The sequence below is a fragment of the Petaurus breviceps genome, unplaced genomic scaffold (assembly GCF_028583685.1).
Source record: "Petaurus breviceps papuanus isolate PSGF00001 unplaced genomic scaffold, PetGlider_PUasm1.0 90903, whole genome shotgun sequence".
NCBI lineage: Eukaryota > Metazoa > Chordata > Mammalia > Diprotodontia > Petauridae > Petaurus > Petaurus breviceps.
Window position 1 is genome coordinate 11,479,821 of NW_027187376.1, and position 27,030 is coordinate 11,506,850.

At 35.5% G+C, this 27,030-nt stretch overlaps 1 protein-coding gene across 1 annotated transcript in view; it reads left to right on the forward strand.

The window, feature by feature from the left end:
* PTH2R (parathyroid hormone 2 receptor) overlaps positions 1-27,030 on the forward strand; it is a 126,208-nt gene that overhangs the window by 64,822 nt on the left and 34,356 nt on the right. Inside the window, exons 8-9 of the mRNA XM_069075104.1 lie at positions 1,784-1,840; positions 18,481-18,551. Of these exons, the coding sequence (XP_068931205.1) occupies positions 1,784-1,840; positions 18,481-18,551 (128 nt within the window). The remainder of the gene's footprint in view (positions 1-1,783; positions 1,841-18,480; positions 18,552-27,030) is intronic.

Genomic DNA, 27,030 nt, shown 5'->3' on the forward strand with positions numbered 1-27,030 from the left:
AAGAAAGAAAGAAAGAAAGAAAGAAAGAAAGAAAGAAAGAAAGAAAGAAAGAAAGAAAGAAAGAAAGAAAGAAAGAAAGAAAGAAAGAAAGAAACTCTCTCTTTAAATTAATATATGAGAATGATAAAATCGTGTGACCTTAAAGTTTGGGCTCATTTGATTAAAGAGAAAAGAGATTGAAACACTGAAATCTTTTTCCCAAGGTTACATTGCTAGTTAGTGTCTGGGATAGAACTAGAAGGCAAGTTTCATGTCTCCTGGGCTGCTGATTTTCTCTGTATAACACTGCCAACCTGAAGGAGTTATTATATTATAGTATTTTAACTTAAAATAAAAATTTCTAATATAGACAAATTTGTTGGATATTTGTATATATTGGTTTCTGTTCACCTGTCTGTGTACATATGTGTGTGTATTATGTATATGTGGTATGTTCTAAATAATTATCTTGTTGAGAATTTGTGATGATTTTAGTTTCTTTCATTCTTCTTAAAAAAAGATTATGCAAGTTTTGGAAAGGAAGTACCTGCAAAAAAGTGGATGAGAAAATATGTCTATAACTATGGAAAATAATTCATTAAAACATGGTACCAAGAATAATGGTTTTTAAATTTTAATTTTTTTAAATTCCTAATTCCTGTCATTCTCCCCATTAAACAAACTATACTGATTAAATTGTTTTTAAATACTGCTATTAGTACAGAATATTATACAAGATACTATGCACTGAGAAGGAGACAAAAGTTGAAGATGGTGCCTTCTTTGAAGAGTTTCTAATAGTTTAGTTGAGGACAAAGAATAATGTTTTAAGACACTATAGAATGTGCATTCCTTGAAGACAAGGACTACTTTACTCTTATATTTAATATCTAGAACCTAACACATCTGTTGGTACATATAAAAAAGAAAAATGAGAATATTTAGGGGGAGCATGCAAACATATAAATATTAGAATACAGACTAAGTCCATAGATATTGAAGGGGCCTGAAAATAAAGTGTGATCATAATTGGATTGAAGAAATTATTAATATCCTCAAATCATAAGAAGAAAATAAGAATTGCCATATTGGATGAACCTTAGTCAGTTAATGAATTTCAATGCTAAGCTCTCTAAGCTTTCATCTTTCCAGACTGAAGTGTCTTAACCTATTAAGTCTATCTTCAAATGACATCTCCCATGCTTTTAATCATTTACTCTCCATTGAAATCATGGTACCCATCCATATAAAATTAGAAGACAAATGTTGAGACCCTACCATGTTTTTGCCCTTGGTCCTCTCAGTCATTTCTAGTTAGAGTTTGATCCTATAATGTCTCATGCTTTAATTAAACCAACCACAATCTTTAGGCTATATTGGTTGCAAGAAAAACAAATGCTGGTGACAATTTCTAGAGACTTGTAAGTCATATACACAGAGTGGGTGGATTCAATATAATTCTCTAGTTGATAGAATAAAAATCACAGGAACCCTTCTAGAGCACAAAGCAATGTCTCACATCTTTAGAGTCCAGTAAATACTTTTTTTTTTTTGCTTTTTGGAGGGGAGAAAGTAGGGCAATCGGGGTTAAGTGACTTGCCCAAGGTCACATGGCTATTTTTGTGTTAAGTGTCTGAGGCTGGATTTGAACTCAGTCCTTCTGACTCCAGGGCCAGCACTCTATTCACTGCACCACCTAGCCACCCCAGTAAATACTTTTCAATGATAATTTTGTAATGTTAAAAAAATCTGAAATCAAAGTTACCAAAAACTTGCTAAATTTTGTTTGTTTATTTGTTTATAGGATTTCCAGCAGTGTTTGTTGTCGCCTGGACAGTGGTACGAGCAACTGTAGCAGATGAGAGTTAAGTATAAAAGGAAAGGGGGGAATGTAGTCTTTTCACTGGATATGTCCTTTAATACTTAAGGGTATCTGGATCTTGTCAATGGGGAAATTAAATTCATGAATGCAAAAATAATATTTCTGTTCCTTATCCATCAGATGCCCTACAGAACATATGCCCAATCTATTTGAGGTCTCCCTCTGGGTCTCATTACATGAAACATACATATATCACTGAACCTCGATTTCTTTAGCTAGTAAAGGGAAGCTGGTAGTTCTGTCTCCCTCTCTAGATAGATAGATGATAGATAGATAGATAGATAGATAGATAGATAGATAGATAGATAGATAGATAGATGATAGATGATAGATAGATTAAAGATTAGATAGACAGATAAATAGACAGATACATAGATACGTAGATAGATAGATAGATGATAGACAATAGATAGATAGACACAAACATGTATACACACACACATATATATATATATGTGTATAGCATCACAAAGAAAAAAATTATATTGCTTTTAGCTATTCTAAAGTTCGAAGTCCCCAGGTTTATAATTCATGAGACTCTTTTCAACTCTAAGACATGATAATTCCTTTTTTTTTCAATAAAGGAAAGCATGTTGTAAAGTTTTAAATAAAAAAATGCAACCAAATAAACAAAATTCTGAAAGTTGTAATAATAGTAAGTACTAATAAAGTATAGCATATGGTTTTCAAAGCACTTTCCTACACACTATCTCATTAAAAACAAAAGTAGACCCTTTCTACTCAGTTTTTTTCTAAATGAATCACCCTACTTGTTCCCTTTTCTAACTTCAGTAGCACTTGTTTATGAAGGATCTAACAGTGTAGTTAGTCAAGTAATTAGCAGTTATTGAAATCTAACCCTCCCATATTAAAGGAAAAAAAAGTCTGAGAATCTGCCTCCCAAATTGAATTGGAAACATACTGGAAAAGATTAACAGGTGAAGTACAGTCAAAAATAACTTTACCTGTGACTGTTATCAGCTTTCCTCTGTTAGATTTTTGGTCACTTGGTGAAATAATTTTAATTGGCTTCGGGTGAACTTTGTGAAGAACCTCTCTTCCCACTTCCATGGAACTCCATGTCCCCATTTGTGCATATTTCCCTCTAGGGGATGAATGACGAACATTGAATTGTTCATTTTTCATCTTATTTCTGTGCTGAGCAATGATGAGTCAAACAAGAAAAAAAAATTCTATCTGGTGCATGCACTTTACTGCTTTTGTCAAACTCATTAAGAAAAAGAAGAGAATGTATGACGGTAGTTTTAAATGAGATGGGTTAGCTATTAATGTATTTAACCTTAGGTGTCATGTCAAAAGCACAGAGTATAATTATACATCTGTACATCCTGTACATTTCTATATTTGTATTATAGTTCTTTAACTTTTAGATCTGAAAATAAAATATAATTTCTGAATTAATTTAAATTCAATTATTATTTATTGGTTGTACACAGCATTGTGAAAGATGCTGGTAGAGAAACAAAGTTTAGGAAAAGAGAAGGCGCCTACCCTCACAGAGGTTACTCTCCAATAGGAAGATAGGACACATACACAAGTAACTAGACCAAGGGTGGGGAACCTGCGGCCTGGAGGACACATGTGACCCTCTAGGTCCTTGGGTGCAGCCTTTTGATTGAGTCCAAGTTTTAAAGAATAAATCTTTTTATTAAGGGGATTTGTTCTGTGAGTTTACTAAACTACTTAGTTACTACAAGGGAAGACTAATAAGGCTATTTAAGACATGCAGCCAAAGTACTAGGTAGAGCCAAAGCAGAAAGTCATTGCCGATTGGCAAGGATCAGGGAGATCTCCATGCAAAGCGTTACATTTGAGCTTGACTTTTGAATTTGCCATAGTTAAAGAGGAGAGTGTGAAATTTACAAGAGTGACTACAATGAAAATTCTTTGAATTGATGACCTCAATAAGTTCCATCTAAAAAGTAAAGACATTTTACAAAATAAGTTTATGAAGATGCCATTCACTCTGAGTTACAAAAGAGTTGCCTGGTTTTCTTTTTGTATAACAATGTCACTAAATTTGTGACCTACAACGTCATTAGTTTCATCCTGTATCACTTTGTCTTGCCCTAGTTTATACACATAACAAAAAATAAGATAACCTAAACAGATGAAAATAAATAAGATGGTAGCTAGGTGGGTTTACCAAAGTTCAAGGAAATGAGGTGAGGGAAAGCCTAAGTTCATCACAATTATAAGGGAGGGCATACACAAGGAGGAGAGAAACGCAGTAATAAGACCCATACAAATGGTTCCGCTTAATTGAAGAATGGGAGTGATGATGGTTATGGTTATGGAGCTGTATCCAATAAGGATGGAAATGTAGAAGAACACCAGACTGAAGAGCTTGGGAATTCCGAGTTCAAATCCAACCCCTGACACTCACTAGCTGTGTGACTCTGGGCACTGTCATTAACCTTTGTTTGCCTCAGTTTCTTCAACCATAAAGTGGGGCTAATAGTAAGAGCTGTCTCTAAGAGTTGTCATAAGGATCAAATGAGATGATGCTAGTAAAGCGCTTTGCACAGCACCTGTCACATAGTGACACTATACAAATACTGTTATTATTATTCATTGAAAAATTTTGAGCAGAGAAATGGAATAAGAAGGTCTTGGAATAATTAGAATAATGTGGAAGAAATCCAAAGGATGAAATTAAAAAGACTAATTAGATGGTAATAATAGTCTGGGGGGGGGGGAGGTCAACACTCAATGGCAGCATATTCTAAAATGGCATGGCTTTTGTCAAGGAAAGAAAACCAACATCCTCTTTAACATGCCAGAACCACAAAATGCTTTTAAAAGTATGATGTTCTTTTCATATATCATCTCATTTGGTCCTTACAACAACTCTGTAAGTTAAGTACAATAAGAAATATCCTCAAGGTAGCTAAGTGACACAATGAATAAAGCACTGGCCCTGGAGTCAGGAGGAACTGAGTTCAAATCTGGCCTCAGACACTTAACACTTACTAGCCATGTGACCTTGGGCAAGTCACTTAACAGCAATTGCCCTCCAAAAAGCAAATATATATATAGTTCTAGATGAGGAAAATCAGGGTCAGGGAGGTTAAGTGATTTGCCTAAAGTCCCACAGCTAGTGTCAGAAATGGAAATTTTAACCCAGGGATATCAACTCCAAATCCACCAATCTCTCCTACAACAGGCCTAATGGAGGAGGGAACATGGATATGAGAGGAATTGAAAAGGTAGGATCAATAGGGTTTAGCAACAACTCATGGGGGTAGTAGACTCTATGCAAGAAGAGGTTAGAGAGAGCACCAGGGTTTCAATATGGGAGACTGAATGACTGGTGGTACTGTTAACAGGTAAGTTAGGAGGAGCAGGCCCTGGGAGGCAAAAAAGATCAGCTTAGTTTGGAACATTTGGAGTTCAGATGCCAGAGGAACTACAAATAAAAATGCCCAATAGTTGGAAATATAGACCTGAAATAAAGAGGTAAAGATCATGTATAAGAGATCATAGTCAAAGCCACGGGAATATATAAGATTGATAAGGAAGAGAATACAAAAAGGGGAAGAGAAATGAACCTTGGGAGACACCTACCTTAAAGGATCTGGTTGAATAACTAGTGGTAAAATCTAAAATAAACTTCCACAGAAAAACAAGAAATATAACTGAAATTCCTCACTTCAGGGTTGATTTTCCCATGTTTCCCATAGGGTAAGGAAACCTATGGCAAATGCTGAATCTCGGTGATGTTTGTACTCAAAGTTTAATGCTTTGAATTGTTTGAAAGATAGGCGACCTTTTAGTTGCATTAAAGTAAATTTTTGTTCAGCATAAAAATTCTCTAAAGATGGAATAGGTAGCTGTTATCGAGGCACTTGTAATTGAACTTCTCCTAATGAAATTTAGTCACCCAGTAGCAAAGAGCCACTCTGAGAGCTTTCTTAGATGTTAAATCATTTTTTTTTTCGGGGATGTAATAAAATCCAGTGGGGAGAGAGGTACCTTTCAGTCTCTCCAAAGAATATTTACCCCTTCCTTGGTACTTGAGATTGGCAGAAGGCCTTGATTATTTTCCATCTAGACTACCTTAGCCAGTATTTATTTTTCTCTACATTCTGAATGATCACCCTGACTGTAGACAAAAAATGTGTAACTTTGGGGAAAAATTCATTTCTAGGCTGTAACTGCATATATCAAATATGTCAAGAATGTGTTCTGAGCAAAGTAGGATAAGATAAAAATACAAATTTAGTTGTACCAAGTTCAATTCCAAAAGCATTTATTAAGTGACTACTATGTGGTAAATGTTAAGGGAGATGTGAAGATAAACAAAGCATGGGCTCTGCCCTCTTGGAGCTTATAATTTATTTAGGGAGATAAGATGCAAAAACAATGATAATAATTAGTGTTCTTTCCTCCTTAAAAATGTGTTGGCGGTATGCAACTTTACTAAAACTGAAAAGTTTTAATTTTTTTTAAATCACCTTAGCTGTTGAGGGAGGAAAAAAAAAATTACTTGAGGGGCCATAATTTTTAAGTAATACTGGATAAAATCTGAATCCAAACTGAATGTCAAAGATATACAACAAGTTGTGATAGAACTAAAATTATTACACAAACTTTGTAGAATTTCCACACTTCCTTCCAAAGTGATCAGTTCCTTATAGCACTAAGCAGGTAAAACTTAGTCAGGTGACTGATACTTTGAGTCAGATGATTCATTTTTAAAGAGGCTCAGTAAGTAGAGCACTGGAGTCAGGAAGACCTGAGTTCAAACCCAACCCCAGACACTTACTAGCTGTGGAACCCTCTGTTTTAATCTACTGGAGAAGGAAATGACAAACTGCTTCAGTATCTTTGTGGACAGTATGGTCCACAGGGAAATGAAAAGTCAGGCATGATTAAACAACAAACTAATTTTTACCTGCTGATTGCTATAAGGAATTGATCTCTTTTTTGGGGGTGGTGAGGGGAGAGGTAGGATATGTGGAAATCACGTAGACAAAGATAGCACAATTCAGTTGTTCAGCTGTGAATCCCTCCTTGGTTTTTATGCTTCTTTTAACTTCACATTAGAAACATAGAGTGCACCAACAGTTCTTTGATTTTTTATAAGTTTGCTAGCATATAATGATAGTTTGCTGGCAAGTGTATTGGTAAAGCCAACCCTCCATCCCCTAAAAAGTACTACAAGTAACAGTAACACAAAGTACAGAGACAGATGTAAAACTGGAAGATATCTTAAATATTAGTAAGTCTAGCTCCCTCATTTAAGAAGAAAACTGAGGCAAGAAAGGTTACACTGGGACAGCTAGGTGAAGTGAATGGAACATCAGCCCTGGAGTCAGGAGGACCTGAGTTCAAATCCGACCTCAGACACTTAATACTTACCAGCTGTGTGACCTTGGGGAAGTCACTTAAACCTAATTGCCCTGCCTTCCCCCCTCCAAAGAAAATGCAAAAAAAAAAAAAAAAAAGAAAGGTTACACTACTTGCCCAAGGTCACTCAGAGACCTAGTGATTGCATCAAAACTAGAACCCAAGTAGCCTGGGCACCCATTTAGTTGTTTTTCACTACACTACATTGCAATTTCGTGCTCAATGAATTCCCTTTATTGTTGTTTATGTGGTCTTGCTCCAAATATATGTTTTCATTGTTGTGAGAACTAACTCATGTGGAAAATCCTTCCATTAATGTAGTCCAATAATTCATCTGGAAATTATAGTCTCACAAGAAGACCAGGGGGACAGAAAGGCTAGGTGATGTCTATGGTCACACAGACAGTAGAATTCAAAGGCAGGATTTATACAGTAGCTATCCAGTAAACTAGGCTGACTCTTAATGACCTAAATTGTTATTAAAATTCCTCCTCCCCCTCTTTATCTCATGGTCCCAGGGGTAGGTATCAGCTCCATTCAGTTGGTTTAGAAAACTACTTGAACTAGCTTCTATATTTCCATAGGTAGGTCCTGATTAATATGCAATGAATCCAAGGAATTGGTTGCATGTATTTGAATTTGTACTATTCAAAGTTATAATTATGCAAAATATGGTAATTCGCTCCAGGCAAAAATGGAAATATATAGTACAAATTTAAATAATGTGGCCAATTCACAAGATTTATTATTTGAACAAATCTATACCTTGAGGTAATTTCCATAGTACTTACCAAATATCTTGTGTGACCTGGTTATAGGGTTATAGGTATTGTAGAGGGATTGCTATTTGAGAATTCTGAAGAGTAAGTGATCATTTCTGACTAGGAAGATTAAGGAAGGCTTCTTGAAGGCAGTATGGTGTAAAGGAAAGAGCGCTAAATTTTGAGTCAGACCATAGAGACTCTGCCGTTGTTCTACTGCTTTACTACCTGAGTGGCCATGGGCAAGTCACTTCACGATTCTAGGTCTAAATTATCACTAAATCGAGAGGGTTGAATAAAATAATCTCTAAAGTCTTTTCTACTTATAAATCTATGATTCCGTTCTCCTGAGGAGGTATCAGCTAGAGTTTGAAGAAGTAGGCTGTTGAGTGGAGATGAAGAAAAGGACATTCAGGGTATAATTAACGATGGGAGTAAAGGCATAAAATTGAGAAAGGTACCAGACATGTTCAAGAAAAGGTGAGAAATTCAATTTGACTAGACTGTAGGGGATGAGAAAGGAAAGAATGCAAGATTCAGCTGGAAAGATAGACTCAGTTACCTCTCATATCAAAAAGAAGATTAGAAATTTATGAAATGAGAAACCAAAGGATAATTATAATTGTATGGCTAATTAAAGTTGTGAATACTTTAAATTTCAGGCTGTTTCTTACCCTCTTCAAATATAAGTATTTTGCTGTTCTACTAACCAGTGTTTTTAAATGTCAATCTTTTTTAATATATACCTTAGCATGATGAAATACTATTAATGGAATACATATATTATGTCTATTTGAAGTAAAGAGTAGGTTTCAGAAATAATGGCACAAAGAAGAAAAACTTACAAAACAGAAGGAAATGAACAGCTTTTGTTTTTAGCACATTGCTAAACTATATTTTCCACATTCTTTACTCAATCTTTCCTACAAGCCACAAAGAAGGTAGCTCTTCCAGAGTAGTAAAATTGGGGTAGTTAATTTGAGACATCCTTTTATTTACGTTGACTGATCTTACATCATTTGAAAAACAGCCACATGCATATCACACTAGAAACAAATCAACTTCATTCAGATATCAGCAGAATTACTCTCCCCTCTACAATTTTGCTAAGATTCCTTGGACAACTTGAAAGTCTGTTTGATTTGAATGTCATTTCTCAGCTTTACTCTTGAAATACTTCCAGTAAATGTGAAAAGGTTTTCATAACAGTGATTCAAATGTTTATTTTATCACCGTAAATAGATCAATTTGCACAATTTTTCTGTAGCAGTGGCATGAATATCATTATCGAAAAAAAAAATCTAGGAACTAGTCTCTGCCTTTTTTTACCTGGACAAAAAATAAAAACCACGAATTCAACAGGATAATTTGTTTCACCAGGATGCTGTTGTCCAACTATTTGTTCAACAAAATATGCAGAGTAGGTTAAAGTAATCTGAAAGGAGAAAACATTCAAAGTTGGGGGGCCTAGAAAAGACCTCTTACAGAATGTGATCTTTGAGCTGAGTATTGATAGAAGGCAAGAAAACTAAAAGCAAAGGGGAAAGTACATATTATTTCAAGTATTAGATGTAAAACTAGAGCAAAGTGAAAAGACAGGAGATGGTGTTCTTTTCAAGTGAGAGGAAGAAGGCCTTCTTGTTAGATCATATCAAATGTGAAAGGAAGTAACATGCAAAAAGATTAGAAAGGTAGGTAAGTACCAGGTTATGAAGAGCTTTCAATACCAGTTGTCTTTATTAGTATCAGAAAGAACACTGGTCTAAAAGTCAGAAACCCTGGGTTTTTGTTTTTTTTTTTGCAGGGCAATTGGGGTTAAGTGACTTGCCCAAGGTCACATGGCTGGTTTTTGTCTTGTGTCTAAGGTCAGATTTGAACTCAGGTCCTCCTGACCCCAGGGCCAGTGCTCTATCCACTGCACCACCTAGCTGCCCCAGAAACCCTGGGTTCTAATCCTGGTTATACCAAATTGTATGACCTTAGAAAAGTCTTCTAACTTCTATAGGTCTCTATTTCTTCATCTATAAATAATCTCACAAGATTCTTATGAAGGGATAAGAGTATGCATTCAGGAAGATATTATAAAGTGAAACATACCATCAAAATATTAAATTATTATTATTATCAGATATTAAATCATTGCTGACTGTAATGGGATATGAATCTCATTTAAAGTCTCCCCAAATCCCTACAAGTTTAAACACATTGCAGTCCATAGTTGGCTCATGGACGGATTTGCTATCTTTATTTTTATCATACTCTTTATTTCCTGGTCTGATTACATAACTATTGTTAACAAAAACCAACCTACATTTATATACTCCCTTATGCTTACAAACCACTTTCTAATTCCCCTATTTTAGTAATGATTATACTGGCACAGCTAGGCTAAAAGTAACTTTTCTCAGGTTACAATGAGCAGAGACTTGAACTTGGAAATTTTCTTTCTGCTTCTTTCCATTACACCACGATGCTGACTGAAATGAAAATTGGAAGGTTGACATTTTATAACATGTCACTTAAGAATGAAAGGTGGAACCACAGATGGGATTGTAAGCAGTTATTTTCCCCTCATACCTTGACTGTTTTTATTATATCTGCTGACCCAATCATTACAAGATCATGCTACATTTCAATTGGTAATAGGAGACAGTTTGAATAGAACAGCTTGAACAGGGAATATCTTAAATAGTAATCATAATAAAGAGGTTGGTAATGTATCATATACTTTAAGGACAAAATGAAAAAAATTTTTTACTTGGCTGTCCATCAACTCCAAGTGAAATTTTCATCAACATATCACCTAAGCTAGAAATCATTTTAAACACACTCACAGTGTTCTCTAAAAAGCTCTCCTGTGTGTCATCCACTATCTCTAGTATATCCAGCTTTTCTAGGGCAGATACTGACTTTTCTAGTTAAAATGCCAAATTTTTAAATAGTCTGAATGAGTCTTACAATTTGTCAGAGGATTTGTGTGCCATTTTCATTAATTGTAATTTTATCTTTTTTTTTATTTTTTTATAATAGATCTATGTTTTCCTCGTTGTAGAGAACTCACACTGAGCAATTTTCACTGCCAATATATAATTGTACCTTACAAGAGGGGTTCTTTTTAAAAAAATTATTTTAGACTGAAGGCCCAAATACAGAATAGAGAAAAGAAACAAAAACATATCATGAAAAATACTGACTTAAATACAAAGAAGAAAAAGCGTGTCATGTGCAAAGAAGAACTTAAGAGAGGATTCAGAATATGTAATAATAAATTGTCATTTCAAGAAAGCTTGTGGTGATAAATAATACACATGGTATTGAGAATTATGCATCTTTTCTTTGCTTCCTTGTAAGTTTTCTTTTGTTCTCTGCTGTTCACTTTTTAACCTTGTTATTTTTTCCCTCTCCCCCACCTCCCTTAAGGCTACAATAAAGTTTAGATATGTTTCTCTATAGCTATCGATATATACATATACGTATACAAATACATATATATATATATATATGTGTAGGCATACACTTTCCCAAACATATTCTACTTCTGATCTTTGTTTTTATGATTCTGCACATCTATTGCCTCCTATCCCTCCTGCCTCATCTACTTTACTTCTACCTACTACCTTGCCTTCCTACTGCCTATCCCCCCTCCAAGGATCCCTCCTATATCCTTCCATTGCCATAAATCTAAAGACCTTTCTATTCCCCCCTTTCACCTCTTCCCTCACCTTCCCCTCTTAAGATCCTTCCCTTGTCCTCTCCCCCCTCCCTATGCCCCTACCGTTTTATTTCTTCTGAATTTAGAAGACTTTATACTCTTCTAAATATACATGTATTGTTCCCTCTTAAACCCATTCCTCATGAAAGCAGGTTACCAGAACTACCAGCCCTCCTCCACTTTCTAGTTCCTCTCTATTGATTCTTTCTCTTGCATCTCACTTGTATAAAATAATTATTCTTTTTAGCTGTTCCTAAATGGTTTTACATTTTAAATTCATATCACATTCAGGTTTATGCTGATCTTTCTTATGAGCTACCCAATTATTAAGAATCTTAGACATACATTTTATATTTTACATATTCAAAAATTAAACATTCTGTCCTCATGAAGCCCTCAGAATGTCTTTAGTATGTGCCTCATGTTTCTCTTGGTTCTTGTAGGCTGAAGTTTCTATTAATTTCAGGATTTTTTGACTGTTTGAGAGTTTATCTAATGTCCATTTTTTATTTCATTCAGGATAATATTTAACTTTGCATGGCATGATATTTTCAGGTAGTTCTTTTGCTCTTCTATATGTTGTGTTCCACAAGAGGGGTTCTTAATGATGTGTGTGATGGAGACCTGCAGCAATCAGGCATGTCTATGGCCCCATTCTTAAAGTAATGTTTTTAAATGTGTGCAATCCATAGAATTACAAAAGAAATCAATTACATTGAAACACAGTTAACAAAATTTTAAGTGTATGACTACAGGTTAAGAACTCCTAGGACACAGAGAGTTTAAGTAACTTACCCAGGGTGATACAGACAGTATGTGCCAGAGACAGGACTTATATTTGGGTTTTTCTTGTTTCTGAGAACAGCTCTCTATTATGCCACTTACTTATAACTTAGGATCTTTTAATGTTCTGCCACAAGTTCAGTGAGTTTCTCATGGAATTTGAAATTGTTTTGTTTTGGAAAACCAGTTCATGTATTGGGATTTAGCTACAAAAGATTATAGAGTTTAGTCACATAAGCTAGGATGTGGTAAAATTGAATTGGCTTGAGTTATATTTTCAAAATTTTAACACACAGGAAAATCAAACTCAACATTTAGCAAAACTACCATATTGCAGAATTGTCAAGTTGGAAGAGATCTCTGAGCCCAAATGATACCTATGTATGAACTCCCTCTTCACCACACTCAATAAATATTCAATTTTGGATAGCTGAAGTCAGGCGTTAAGACATTTTCCCCTCCGTTAAGTCTAAATATTCACCTCTGCATTTTCTACTCATTGCTTCCAGCTGTGGCCTCAGGGGCCAAGAATAGCATGTGTAATTGTTCTACCACATAAAAGGCCTTGAAATACTTGAATATCATTTTCATCCCACTCCCTACAACCTAACCTGTATAAATCTTCTCTTCTCCAGGCAAAATATCTCCAGTTCTTTCAATAGAGCCATTAAAATTTCTAGCTTATACCAGTTGCCATATATTTTAATATGGCAGCAAGTGTTCTCATCTATGTGTTAGGACTATATGATTTTATCTTTAGTATTTGACTCCATCCATGATTTCTAGAGAAAGATGATCTATTGTGGGGAATTTGTGATCAAATTATTGTTTAGTTCCACCTACATGACCAGTTTTAGTCAAGCAACTCTCCCTTTCAAACAAGGCATAGATTAGACTTGAGTCTAGGATGGAAAATGGATTTTTTCCCCATGTCATCCAAAGGGTGGCCAAAAGAAATAAACTCACTTTTATTCATTTGAAAGTATTTATTGAGAAATTATTTAGCTTTAAAGGAGCTAGTAAAAAAAGTTCAAGGCATGAATCACTTCCATCTATGATTTTTTGAGGAATATTAATTACTTACTCACTGATTATATTTTCATTATACCAGTTCATGTTTCAGGGATTTTTAAGAAATAAAGACATTATTATTTTTGCTAAATCAAAATATTAAATTAGTATTAATATTATATTTTGAATTTTGAGTTTGTTACTAAGATTCCCATTAATGGTTTCTCAAAAGAAGAGAGTTTACAGATGGAGATTTTTACCCATGATTTCAATTTGTAGGTTGTCTTTTTAGAACCAATAATATAGAGAAATGTTGGAAAAGAAATGTCATCAAGGATTCTATTCATTGAAAACTAAATACTTTCTAAAGTAACTTGAATTGCAACTTAAGTTGCTTAGGCTATAACATTTATTTGTAAATCAATTCAATTGTCAAAAATTTATTAAAGACATACTGTAGGATGGGCAATGATCTAGGTGCTGAAGATAAAAATGCAAATATGACAGTCCTAGGAGCTTACATTGTAATAGGGAGCTATAGCACATGCAGGGAAATGGTGGTTGGAGGAGGATGTTTTTGTGTAAGCAGTCACAAAAATTTTGAGTAAAGCCATATGCCAGTAGCCAAGGTAGTATTTATCTGATTACTTTTTCTTACTGATTACTTTTCTAAGAATAAGAGGTGGGAATAGGGCAGGAATGATGTATATGGCATAGTAGCAGGCCAGATGGCAAGATTCCTCACACTAGATATGCTCTAGTGTCCTGTAAAATTGCTGGATGGGATAATGAAGATTTTGAAAATCCATTAACCAAAGCTTCTGAGGAGCCAAACAGCATGAAATAAATTTGAACAGCTGAATGATTATGCCACTGAGAGCTAGGCATTGAAATACTATTAGAAGGGCGTCCAGGTAGCAATGTGAGTAAGAGCACCAGCTCCAGTGTCGGGATGACCTGGAGATCGAATCCTGGGCTCAGACACTTAGCACCCACCCAGAAACACCTGGCCGTGTCACCTTGAGCAAGTTACTTAACCTCAATTGCTTTAAAAAAAAAAAAGAAATACTATTAGAGTTGTCAACAGTGGAAATTATATAGACACAATTGGATTTTAGTTTTATATAATAGTACCAGAAACTGATGGCTTAAATCCTCTGGAATAATTAAATGTACATAAAGGCAAAGCATGGGACTTCCTTGATAGGCAATAAGTTGGTATAAGTGGATAGAGAACTGGATTTGGGGTCAGGAAGATTTGAGTTCAGATCCAGCCTCAGATATTTATTAGCTTTGTAATCTTGGACTATTCTCTTTAGCTTTCTGGGCTTCAATTTCCTCTTTTATAAAATGATGGAGTTGAACCAAATAACTTCTAAAGTTTCTTTCAACTAAATCTATGATCCTATAAGGTTCATTTTGACTTTCCATAAACTCATCATGTGGGCCTGTGCGTCCTAGATCTTTCCTGGGATTCTGATTCACTTGGGAATCTGGGAGGTGAGTGATCCAAATTGAATTTTCCTGGACCTATTAGTTTGCTCTATACTTTGGGGGAACCCTTTGAGATGATGTGATAAGGAGAAAAAGAACTCTAGAACTTAGTTTTAATTCCATCTCTGCCACTAACTACTTGTATTAAGTCAGACAATTCATTTAATCACTCTGGATCTCAGCTACTAGATTTCTATCACACACACCCCCACCTTATCTATAAAATGAGAGGATTCAAGGCAATTAATTAACAAACATTTTTAAAATTCCTAATATGTGTCAGGTACTGTGCTAGGCTATAAATATAAAAAATTAATAATCACTTTCCAAGAAATTTACATTCTATTGAGGTAAGCAACATATACATACATAGTCATACATAATATACAAATACAAGATCATTTTGAGAAAAGACACAAGCAGCATAAGGGTTCAGGAAAGAATTCATGCAAAAGAATGTAGCCCTTTAGTGGAAGCTTAAAGGAAATTAGAGTTTCCTAAGAGATGCAAGTGAGGAGGTTTCTAGCCATGGGGGACAGCTGATGTAGATGTACAAAGAAAGAGAGATGGACATGTACTAGGTAAGGAGGTACTTCCAGTTTGGCTGGACTCTAATTATACTCTATGCAAAAGTATAATGTAAAGTAAGGCTGGAATGATAGGTTGGGGCCAGATTGGACACGTCATTAAATGCCAAGCAGAGGAGTTAATGTGTGATCCTAGAAGTAAAGGAAAGCATGGAAATTGGTTCTGCAAGAGAGTGACAGAGTCAGACTGAAGCTTTGGGGAAATCATTCTGATTAAGTGATCTCTAAGATCACTCCCATCTCAAATCTATAATCTTAGTATCTAGAACAATTTCAGTTCTAAATTTCTATAATTTTCACTGGCAGGAATTAGAAATGTTCAAAAATAAAGATCTGAGGACCAATATTTGACAATACCATGAGGTACCAGTGACCTCTTCACTTCTACCTATGATCCTTTTATTTTGTTTTTCTTATTTTAGGTTTACAGATGCCAGATTTTTGTTTAAGTTGTGTTCAATATTAGCAACTTAGTCAAAATGAAAGGAATACAGAGCAGCAATGATCTATGCATGTAAACACTCTTTTTACTTAATTTTTAAAGTTAAAATGTATAAATGATAAAAATGTATTTCCTCTCTGTCCCATTTCCATCTGGGAGAAAAGAGGAAACTAAAAAACAAAACTTGTATAGGAAATACACAGAATCAAGCAAAAACAAACTTGTGTATCAATATAAAATTCAAAATCAATTTTCAGTATAATAAGAACATGGAAAAATCCTAAAACCTGGAGGAAAATGTTGGTAATATAAAGCCATGCAGAGACTAAGTCAGGCAAAATTAGACAGTAGAATTGATTATAACCTGGAATAAGCTTCTGGTTCTGCCTGAGTATATAAGAGCAAATAGAGGCACACACTTCTGTGTTAGGTCAGCAGTGACAGTGATAAACACAATGAGATGAATTCCTTGATGATCAGCCTCTTCAGGTGTTTTGCTCTCAAGGCAGAGCTAAAAACCTTGCAAACTCTTGCAGTAATGGAGACTTCCTTATCTGAAGCCATGCTTTATTAAGAAATTGTTTACTTTTTGAGCTGTCAGTATGAATTATGTGCCAAAGCAAACCTAAGGAGACTTACTCATCTGTGATTTGGAAGGAGTCAGAGAGTAGGCATAGTAGCCCATCTTTGGTAATATGTGTGCAGTGAGGGAGAGGAAAAGGTCAAGGATGGATCTGAGGCTCTGAGACAGGGAAGGTGATGCAGCTTTATTTCAATGAACCACAAATATTAATTAAATGTCTGCTGTATATAAGAAACAAAGATGAAAAATGAGGCAGTCCCTGCCTTCAGTGAAATTATAGGTTGATGGTGGTTTGGTGTAGCATGGGAGAGGGAGAGACATTATCCCTCTAACCACATATCCTAAAAGTAATGCGAAAATGGACCTACTTGGGGTGGCTAGGTAGTGCAGTGAATAGAGCACTGGCCTGGAGTTAGGAGGACCTGAGTTCAAATCTGAACTCAGCCACTTAACACTTACTAGCCATGTAACCTTGGGCAAGTCACTTAACCCCACTTGCCCTGCCTCCCCCCTCCAAAAAGCAAAAAAATAAAATAAAATAAAATGAAATGGACCTGATTTTTCTTGTCTGTGAGACAGCCAATGGTGGGAGCAGACAACCCAGAAGTTCTCTGATTAACAGGGAAAGTGGTTCAGATTTCAGATGTTCATAATCCACAACTATTTAATGTTTAAAAGGAAGATAATTCCAATAGATAGATGAGCAAGGGAAGCAAGAAGTGGACCAAATATCTAATTGCACAAATGAAGCATTTGTCGGTTATTTGTTTGCTTTGCATATTAACAATGTGCTCATTGAGTATTTCTGCTCAGAAAAGTAGAAAGGCCAGTACAATAAAAAATTAAATAGAGCAATATAATAAAAAGATACTGGCAAAAGTTTGGGGGTTTTAGGCTACATTTCATAACAGGGAATTTGTTGCTCTCCCCTTGTGCTATCATTTCCATGGGCTAAGTGAAATTTTTTGTTTTATTTTTCTCAGATATATATAAGAAATTCCAGAGTTCTCTATTACAAAAAGGTCCAAGATAAAGTTTCTTCTTTTATTTTTTTATGTTATAATTTTTACATCCCACACAAAGGACTCCATAAAATTTTTTGTAAGCATTTTAACAAAAATTGGCAAGCATTCTGTCAACAAATTCTAACAGTCATTCAAAAGAGAGAAAATTGATTTACATCATGTCCAGAATATCACTGTCCTTTCAACCTACAATTGACTGTTGTTGAGACAAAAATCAATTTTCCATTAAATATGAAGGCAGAAGACACTTGGCTTTTCTTATTAGAAAAACCAGGACTAATTTCACTTTTTTAAAATTAGATTTTATTACCTTTTAGATTATCAGTCAATAAACATTTATGAAACACCTACTATGTCCCAAGCATTGTGCCAAGCGCTGAAGAGAAAAAGAGAGGCAGAAGATGGTCTCTGCCCTCAATGCTCTCACAGTCTAATGTGTGAGACGATGAATACAGCATTGGATCTGAAGTTAGGCAGACTCAAGTTCAAATCTGACCTCCTATCTGTGTGACCCTAGGCAAATTACTTGACCTCCTTTTGCCTCAGTTTTTCCCAACTGTATGATAAGGATAATAACAGTACCTACTTCAAAGAATTGTTAGAAGGTTAGAATGAGATAATATTTGTAAAACGACATATATTAGAGTATCTGACATACATTTATTCCCTTCTTCATGCCTTCCTTTCTCTTTTAGAGAAGTCATTAATCTGTCAGTACCTTGATTAAATAAGGACTATAGCCTCATGTAGTCTCTGGAGAAGAGTTAATATTAATTAATTAAAAAGTTAATTAACAATAACTACCTAATGCTCTTCCACTTTATTCATAGAACATTCCTCTTGACTTTCCAGGTGCTGGGAGTTTAACGCTGGGGACTTCAAATGGATTTACCAAGCACCTATATTAACAGCCATCGGAGTAAGTTTAATGAATTTTAAATGTTAAATAAACGTAAAGCTTCAACTTGAAGCCAAATATACACTTAAAAATGACAAATGGTAGAGAATAAATTGATACATAATCTGGTGAAATATCAAGAAACATGATGTGTCTATCATTTTATTCTAGAGCAGGTTACTAGCATAAAAACAGCTATGTAAGAAGAGTCCAGCACAAGGACTATTTCCCATGATACCTAGAGAAAAGGGTGCTGAGTATTCTGAAACATCAAATAAAAATTGAAGCAGCTTCTCATCTTTTCTTTTTGTTGGTCCCTGTGTCTAGTCCTCGGGGTTAATAAGAGATTGGGAATGAAAGCAATTTAACAGGGAACCATGTCTGTTTTAGTGTTAAATCCTGCATAATGTTAAATACATATATAATGGTAAGACGAGTAGGTCTTGAAACTGTCTCTTAATCATTCCTTGCATTTTATTTCTCCCCTAGATTTAGCCTGGTAAGCACTACTATCCATGACACTAAGGCATTATGGATATCAGCTCCCCTTCAATGATATTAAGAGGATAAGTAGTTAAGTTAGATTACTAGCATTTGTTAAGTTCTGACTCTGTGCCAAGCTCTCTGCTAAGTACTGAGAATACAAAGAAAGAGAGACATATTGTCATTGATATAGAGCTTGGAGCAACCTTAAACCCCATCTAGTTAAATTTCCTCATTTTACAGATAAGGAAACTGAGACCCAGAGAGGTTGTCCAAAGCCTCAGAAATAGTAAATAGTAAACTGAGATTCAACCAGTTCCTTCTTGGTACAAATCCAGCCCTCATTCTGTAGGTTGCTTGAGGGCAAGTGTTGGGTTTGTATATTGTTGTAAAAACCTTCCCCCCACCCCACAGCACTTAATGCAATTCTAACACATACTAAATCAAGCTACTTATTTATTTAAATTTAACTTAAGAGTATCTTCACCACACATTTGGCCTCTCTTTTTTAAGAATCTAATTTGGTTTTCCTCAAGGGTTAGGGTCATACAGATTTCTTTATCTACAGAAAAGCTAGCAGGTTCAAGGACAGAAAGGAAAAGAACATACATTTATTAAAGGTGAAGTTCTGCAGGGTCTATTGCATGATGAAGATTAAAATGCACAGTAGGGCCTCAGATCAGAAATAAAACCCCAGGAGATCAAGAGCAAATTCCGGGTTCTGAAGCTCTTTAGTCTGAAATGTAGACAGGCACAAAATGTACCACATTTGTAATAAAAGCCACTTGCATGTTTGCTGAGGCTTACTGAGTGTTATCAGACTAAACCAGACTGCCTAAGAGAAGCTTGGAGGATGGATTTGGGGCAGGAGGATGGATAACTTAAAGGTATGAACCTTAATGTATTTTACTTTTTGTATTTTAATGAAATGATACATTACTACAATGATAAAGCAGACCTGGCCTTCATTCTACCTCCTTGAAGTAATATTACTGGTCCTAACTTAGAGATAAAACTAAACTTTTTCTAAAAATACTGAATTTTTAAAGTAGATTTTTGTATTCTATCTTCTAATATATCCTTTACCTATCAATTTCTGTATGCAGTCCCTATCTGCTTTTGTAGTCCATTCTTTTTTAATTCTTTCTCTTGTTCTTTTCTTCTTGTTTTTTAATTCTTTCTCTTGTTCCCTCCTTTGTTATGCTTTCTCTCTTTCAAAAGTTATTTTAAGATGTTTCCTTTCATTTCTTCCCAGTTCAGAGTTAGGTATGGACACAACATATGATATAAAACAAAACTGATGCAAAGCAAAATTGGAAAGAAAAGTAAAACAATAAAAACCAAAGAAAATTAAAAGAAATTATCTTTGGGGAGAAGTTAATCTTATCAAAAAACTTAAATTTTTGTTTACATACATAAAAATCTGCTGAGTTTTAAAAAGGATATGGAATAATGACACTAATGCAATTAAGAGGTATCTAGATTATTATTCATGATCCAATTAAGGAGGGCAGACAGTGATACTTCCAGAAATTTTCTTTGGAATCATGTCATGGCATTTAAAATATAATAAAGGGAAAGGAAAATAAAGGATGTACAGACAGGTGGGAGAATAGGACAGGGAAAGATATGGTCAAGATTATTTCACCTTTTAAAACATGTTTGGTGAGATAAGAATCCCTCAGAAGAAAATGATAATTAGGTCTTTTGATAACTGTAAACCTTACTTAGGACACTTGATAGCATGTCCCAAAAATCTTCATACAACTTAAGACTTTTAGAATAGCCTGTTTATCTCTACCCACATTTCAAATATAAATCCATCCCAAAAGATACACCCACTTGAAAACTCTACTGGCTGCCATCTTGTTGCACAAATGGGGCTTAAACTGTATCTTGATAGTTTTTAGAATACAAAGTTTGGAGGAAATTGTCTGAGCTACTGCTCCAACTACCTCCAATACCTGTAAAATATGACTCCAAACAAATTTTAGAGCTACAGAACCCACAAAGTGACAGAGAGAAACAAATCTCCCCCTGAAAGCAGCCTGGCAGGCCAATAGGAAGGGTCTATCACACGGGGCTGGGGGCTGAGTGCAATCCCACGTGAGCCCAGAACCCAGGGCAGCCCCAACCAGCAGCACAGACTGGCCAGAACAGACTTCAGGAGAGTGAATCACCAGCAGCTGTGGCAGTTTCCAGACTTCTCAACCCATAAACACCAAAGAGAAAGTAAAAGGTCAGTGGGAAACTCTGCTGGAACTGGGTGACAGAAGAGCATGGATGGGCCCCTGCCCCCAGGGCATGAGGTGGCAGAGGCATAGCAGCTGCAGCTGCTGCCATATGGCTACCTCTAGAGCTCCTGGACTATAGATTGTAGGGGGACCAAGCAACCATTCAGAAGGTAATTGCTCTTGCTTTGACCTACTTGGATCTGGATGGCAGTCTTGGTTGGTGGTCTTGGGGTGTGTGGCCAGTGTGCCAGAGTTTGTGGGGGCTGTAGAGAGGGTGCCCTCCTCATACCTCTGACAATATTTGTGAAAACACCAGCAATTTGGGACACAGCTCCCTGCACTCTGGAAGCAGAGTTCTACCAGGGCAAAGAAATTAAAAGTCAAATAATTGGCTGCCAAGATGAGCAAGCAGAGGAATGGCAAACTGACCATAGAATCTTGTTTTGGGGACAAAAAGGATCAAAACATGGAACCAGAAGAAGTCAATGCAGTCAAAACTCCTGCATCAAAAGCTTCCAAGAAAAATATGAACTGATTACAGGCCATGGAAGAGCTCACGAAGGATTTTGAAAATCAAGTAAGAGAAGTGAAGGAAAAATTGGGAAGAGAAATGAGAATGATGCAAGAAAATCATGAAAAGCAAGTCAAGAGCCTGCTAAAGGAGATGGCATAAATGCTGAAGAAAATAGAATAAAAAGTTTGGTCAAAATTGATCACTTTGTTTGAAAGTTATAGAATGGATAAATGTGAAATGATGAGCAAAAATGGTGAGGCAGGGACCTCATTTTGTCTACTCAGTGAGTTAGAAAAGGGTAAGATGTAAAAAGGAAAGGTCTTAAAGGAATAATAAATAGGATGGGAGTAAAAGAAAACCAAATTAAAAGAGTATGCAAAAGCAGTGTTTGAAAACATATGGGGGAGATGAAGTGAAGGGGTTACTGAAATTTTTATACTTGTCTGGGAGGGGAAACACTACTGAGAGAGGTAATAACTTTGGGGGCAATATGTGGAAATGAAAAAGAGAAATACTTCACAGTAGGATGTTCACTTGGAACATGTTGAAGAAGCAACTTAAAATGAATGTGGCCACCTAAAGATCAAGGACCTGCTATATTTACTAGTAATAAAAGCTAAAATTTTGAAAAGGCCTCTAGAGAATTTCATATACATAGATAGAGATAGAGATAGATAATCTGCCTTTAAGTTGGTAGGAACATATCATGACATAACCATTAAAAACGAATGCTTTAGAATTAAAACAGATAATACAAGGGGAGGGAAAATGGTGGGAAGAAGGATATTTTAAAAATTAAAACAGAGCAAAGAGGGAATGTAAGGAGAAAGGCCCAGCAAAAGTGAACTGGGAAATGAATGTTTACAGTTGTTCATTTCTGTGCCAGGTTGGCAATTTATTGTTTTAAATGAAAAACAGTAGATACTTTAAATTGAATATGCTAATACTGCTAGTTTGGAAAGATTAAAATAGAAGTGTAGTATGTTTCTCTTTTCTTTTCTTTTTAAATGAAGTGTTTACATCTGAACACAATTACCCTTTTGTTTTATTTAAAAAGCAATCTCAACTTTTAGATTTAGCTGTAATTATCTAGATTTAATTCTTGTTCACAGAACACTGTGCTGATCATGCCATTGCTTTACCTTATTATTGAGTTTTCTTATTTTTATAGTTCAGGTAAAAATCTACAGACACACATATATAGAGAGGGAGGGGGAGGGGAGAGGGAGAGGGACAGGGAAAGAGAGAGGGAAGAAGGGATGGAGGGAGGGAGGGAGAGAGAGCACAAAGGTGGAAGATTCAATGTGATCTCCTTGTTTGAAGGAGACTCATAATAATTAGACGATAATTAGACACCAATTCATAATAAATAGACATCATATGTATACATTTCTATAAGTGCCATACTGTTCACACAGCACCATACCTATGTTGGTTGTCTCATTTGATCCTCACAGCAACCCCTTGAGGTAGATCTACCAAATACTCTTATTCCTAATTTAAAATTTAGGAAACTAAAACTAAGAGTTTTAAGTGACCATCAGTCAGTCAATAAACAAGCACTCTACTAGGTTTCAGCCATCTGTCATCAAGGAAAATTTATGAAGAGAAACTAGATGGATGAATAAATGAAAAAAATGCTTTATTAAGTACTTGTGCTGAGCATTATGCTAAGCATTAGAGATGCAAATTCAAGAGCTACAATTTCCCGGCTCTCTAGGAATTTACTTTCTACCCAAAGAAGACAACACACCAGGGAATGTTGTTTTGGTCTGACAAATTGGGGGGATATTAAGCAGTACAACAGGGTAGCCAAGGGACATTTGGTTTTTCCAGGAGCAATGGAGGGATTGATTTGATGATAGTTATCAAAACAAGAGAATATGTTCAGGAGGGATGGGGGAAAGAGAGGTGTGAAGTGTCCTGCTACTGAGTGAGAGGGTCAAAAAGAGATAGAGTGAAGAAGAGTAGTCTCAAGTAGTCCATAGCCAGATGGATTAGCTCTTTCTGGGCATTCAAATATATATGTGTATATATACATACATACACAGAGGCATATAAGCACACACACATACATACATGCATATATGGCACATGTACACACGTCATATATACATATGTCTGCATGTGTGCATATATGCATGTATATGTGTGTTGACACATACATATATACGTACATGCAAAAATATTTATAGATATATGACAGGTGGCACAGTGGATAGAGTGCTGGGCCTAGAGTCAGGAAAACTTGAGTTCAAATCCAGCCTCAAACACTTACTAGCTATGTGAATCTCAGCAAATCACTTTAACCCTTTTTGCCTCAGTTTCCTCCTCTGTAAAATGAGCTAGAGAAGGAAACAGCAAACTACTCTAGTATCTTAGCCAAGAAAACTCCAACTCCAAATGGGGTCACAAAGTGTCAGACACAATTGAAACAATTAAATAGCACAAGAGGAGAGGAGAGAGAGGGCAGAGGGAGAAAGAGAGAAGGAGAGCAAAAGGGCAAGGAAAGAGAGAGAGAGGATTAAATGTTTTCTAATGTGCTAAGTGTTAGGGATCCAAATATAAGCAAAAAGAAAGACTATGAATGAAAGTATTGCTTTGCTGCATTGAGGACCCAAGTGAGATTCAGTAACTTGCACACAGCAAACCCATTCAGCATGGTTGCAACTTCCTTCATCTCTTTTCACAACATATGAAGTAGGAGCAGAGGAGGTAAATAGTAAGATGTTTCCAGGACTGGAGGTCGGTAATGTACAAGTAGTGGTAAGACAGAAAAGGGATTCAAGAGCAGACAACAGGATTAAATTGGAATGGTTGATGAAAGGGTCAAGATTGAAGGGGGAAAGGCCAGAACAGGGGTGTTGGCCAAGGAAAGTATAGAGGGATAGAGGGCTGGAAGTCACGGTGAGGATAAATAACAAGTTTAGGAGTAAGAAGGCATAGGGAAAGATGGATAATCGAAGGTTATATCTATGCCTAAGGTCGCATAGCTTTCCCTGATATTGTGATATGCCTCTAAAAGTTAAAAATAATACATTATTTTAAAAAGAAAGCAAAGTCTAAAGGAGCAGTCATGGCTGTATATTGTTGGACCCAATGTGATTCTCTCCACTCACATCACTGTGTACCATTTTGGAGGTTATCACATAGTATCTTAAGCAAAGCCTTACTGGTGTGTGAGATGAGCACATTAGTTCAGCAATTTGAGCATTCTTTGACATTGCACTTCTCCAATCCAGTAGTCACTGTTGAGTTTCCCAAATTCGGTGGCATATTGACTGCAACATTTAAACAGCACCATCTTTTAGGATTTTAATTTGCTCAACTGGCTTTCCATCACTTCTACTAGCCTTATTCTTAGCAAGATTCCTAAGTCTCAGTTGACTTTATTCTCTAGGAAGAAGGGTTCTAGATCAGTAACCACACCATCTTGGTTATTAGTGATCTTTCTTATAAAGTTCTACTGTATATTCTTGTTATGTCTTCTTAATTTCTTCTATTTATGTTAAGCCCCTACTATTTTGATTTATCATGCCCATTTTTTCATGAAATGTTCCCTTGATACCTCTAATTTTCTTGAAGAGATCTCATCTTTCTCATTATATTGTTTTCTTCTATTTCTTTGCATTGATCATTTAAGAAAATCTCATCATGGGGTGGCTACGTGGTACAGTAAGAGCACTGGCCCCAGAGTTGGGAGGACCTGAAATTGCTTCTGGCCTCAGATACTTAACACCCACACAAAATAACTGGCCATGTAACCTTGGGCAATCTACTTAACCCCAATTGCTTAAAAAAAAGAAAAAAACTCATCTCTCCTTGCTATTTTCTGGAATTCTGCATTCAATTAGGTTTATCTTTCCCTTTCTCCTTTATATTTCAACTTCCTTCTTTCCTGAGCTATTTCCCCATCAGACAGGCATTTTGCTTTCTTGCTTTTCTTTTTCCTTGGAATGGGTTATTTTTTTTATTTCTACCTCCTGTACAATATTATGAATCTCTGTCTATGGTTCTTCAGGTACTTTCTCTACTACATCTTAAATCTATTCATCACTTCTACTTCATATTTACAAGGGTTGTCATATCATACCTATACAGTCTGAAACTTTTCTCTACTTTCTTCAATTTAAGTTTGAATTTTGCAATAGGAAGCTCATGATCTGAGCCACAGTCAGAGCAGGTCTTGTTTTGACTGACCATAGAGAGTTTTTTCACCTTTGGCTGCAAAGCATAAAATCAATCTGATTTTGATACTAACCACCTAATGACATTCGTGTGTAGAGTTGTCTTTTGGATTGTTAAAAAAAGTGTTTGTTATGACCAGCAAGTTATTTTGATAAAACTCATTTAGACTCTTCCCTGTTTCATTTTGTAACATAAGGCCAAAACTGAATTTTATTTCAATTATTTTTTATTTCCTACTTTAGAATTCAAATTTTCTAAGATGAATGTGACATCTTTTAGAGTTGTTATTCTCTTTTTTTTAGCTGAACTTTATTCTTCTTTTTTGACATGTATCATCCTCACAGCATGCTTCTTTTTTTTTTACTTTGGCTTTTGATATTTTCTTTTTCCTAATTACCTGTAAAAACAATTTTTAACATTTGTTTTTAAAATTTTGAGTACCAAACACTCTCCCTCTTCCCCTTCCCAAGACAGTAAGCAATTTGCTATAGGTTATAGATGTACAGTCATGTAAAACATATTTCCATATTAGGTTATAAAAGCAATGCTGAAATCTGCATTCAAACTCTATCAGTTCCTCCTCTGGAGGTGGATTGCATTTTTCCTTATAAGTTCTTTGGAATTGTCTTGGATCTTTGTATTGCTGAGAATAGCTAAGTCATTCACAGTTGATCATCAAACAATATACTGTTATTATATACACTGTTCTCCTGGTTCTACTGACTTTCATTTTGTATCAGTTCATGTAAGTCTTTTCAGGTTTTTCTGAGAACATCCTGCTCAGCATTTCTTATAGCACAATAGTATTCCAACATAATCATATAACACAACTTGTTCAGTCATTTACCACTTGATAAGCATCCCTTCAATTTCTAATCATTGTCAGTACAAAGAGCTTCTATATTTTTGTACATATGTGTCCTTTTCTTTTTTCTTTGACCTCTTTGAGATACAGATCTAGTAATAGTATTGTTAGTTTAAAGGGTAGGCACAGTTTTATAATTTCTTGGGCATAGTTCCAAAGTGCTTTCTAGAATGGTTGGGTTAGTTCACAACTCTACCAACATTGCATTAGTGTGCC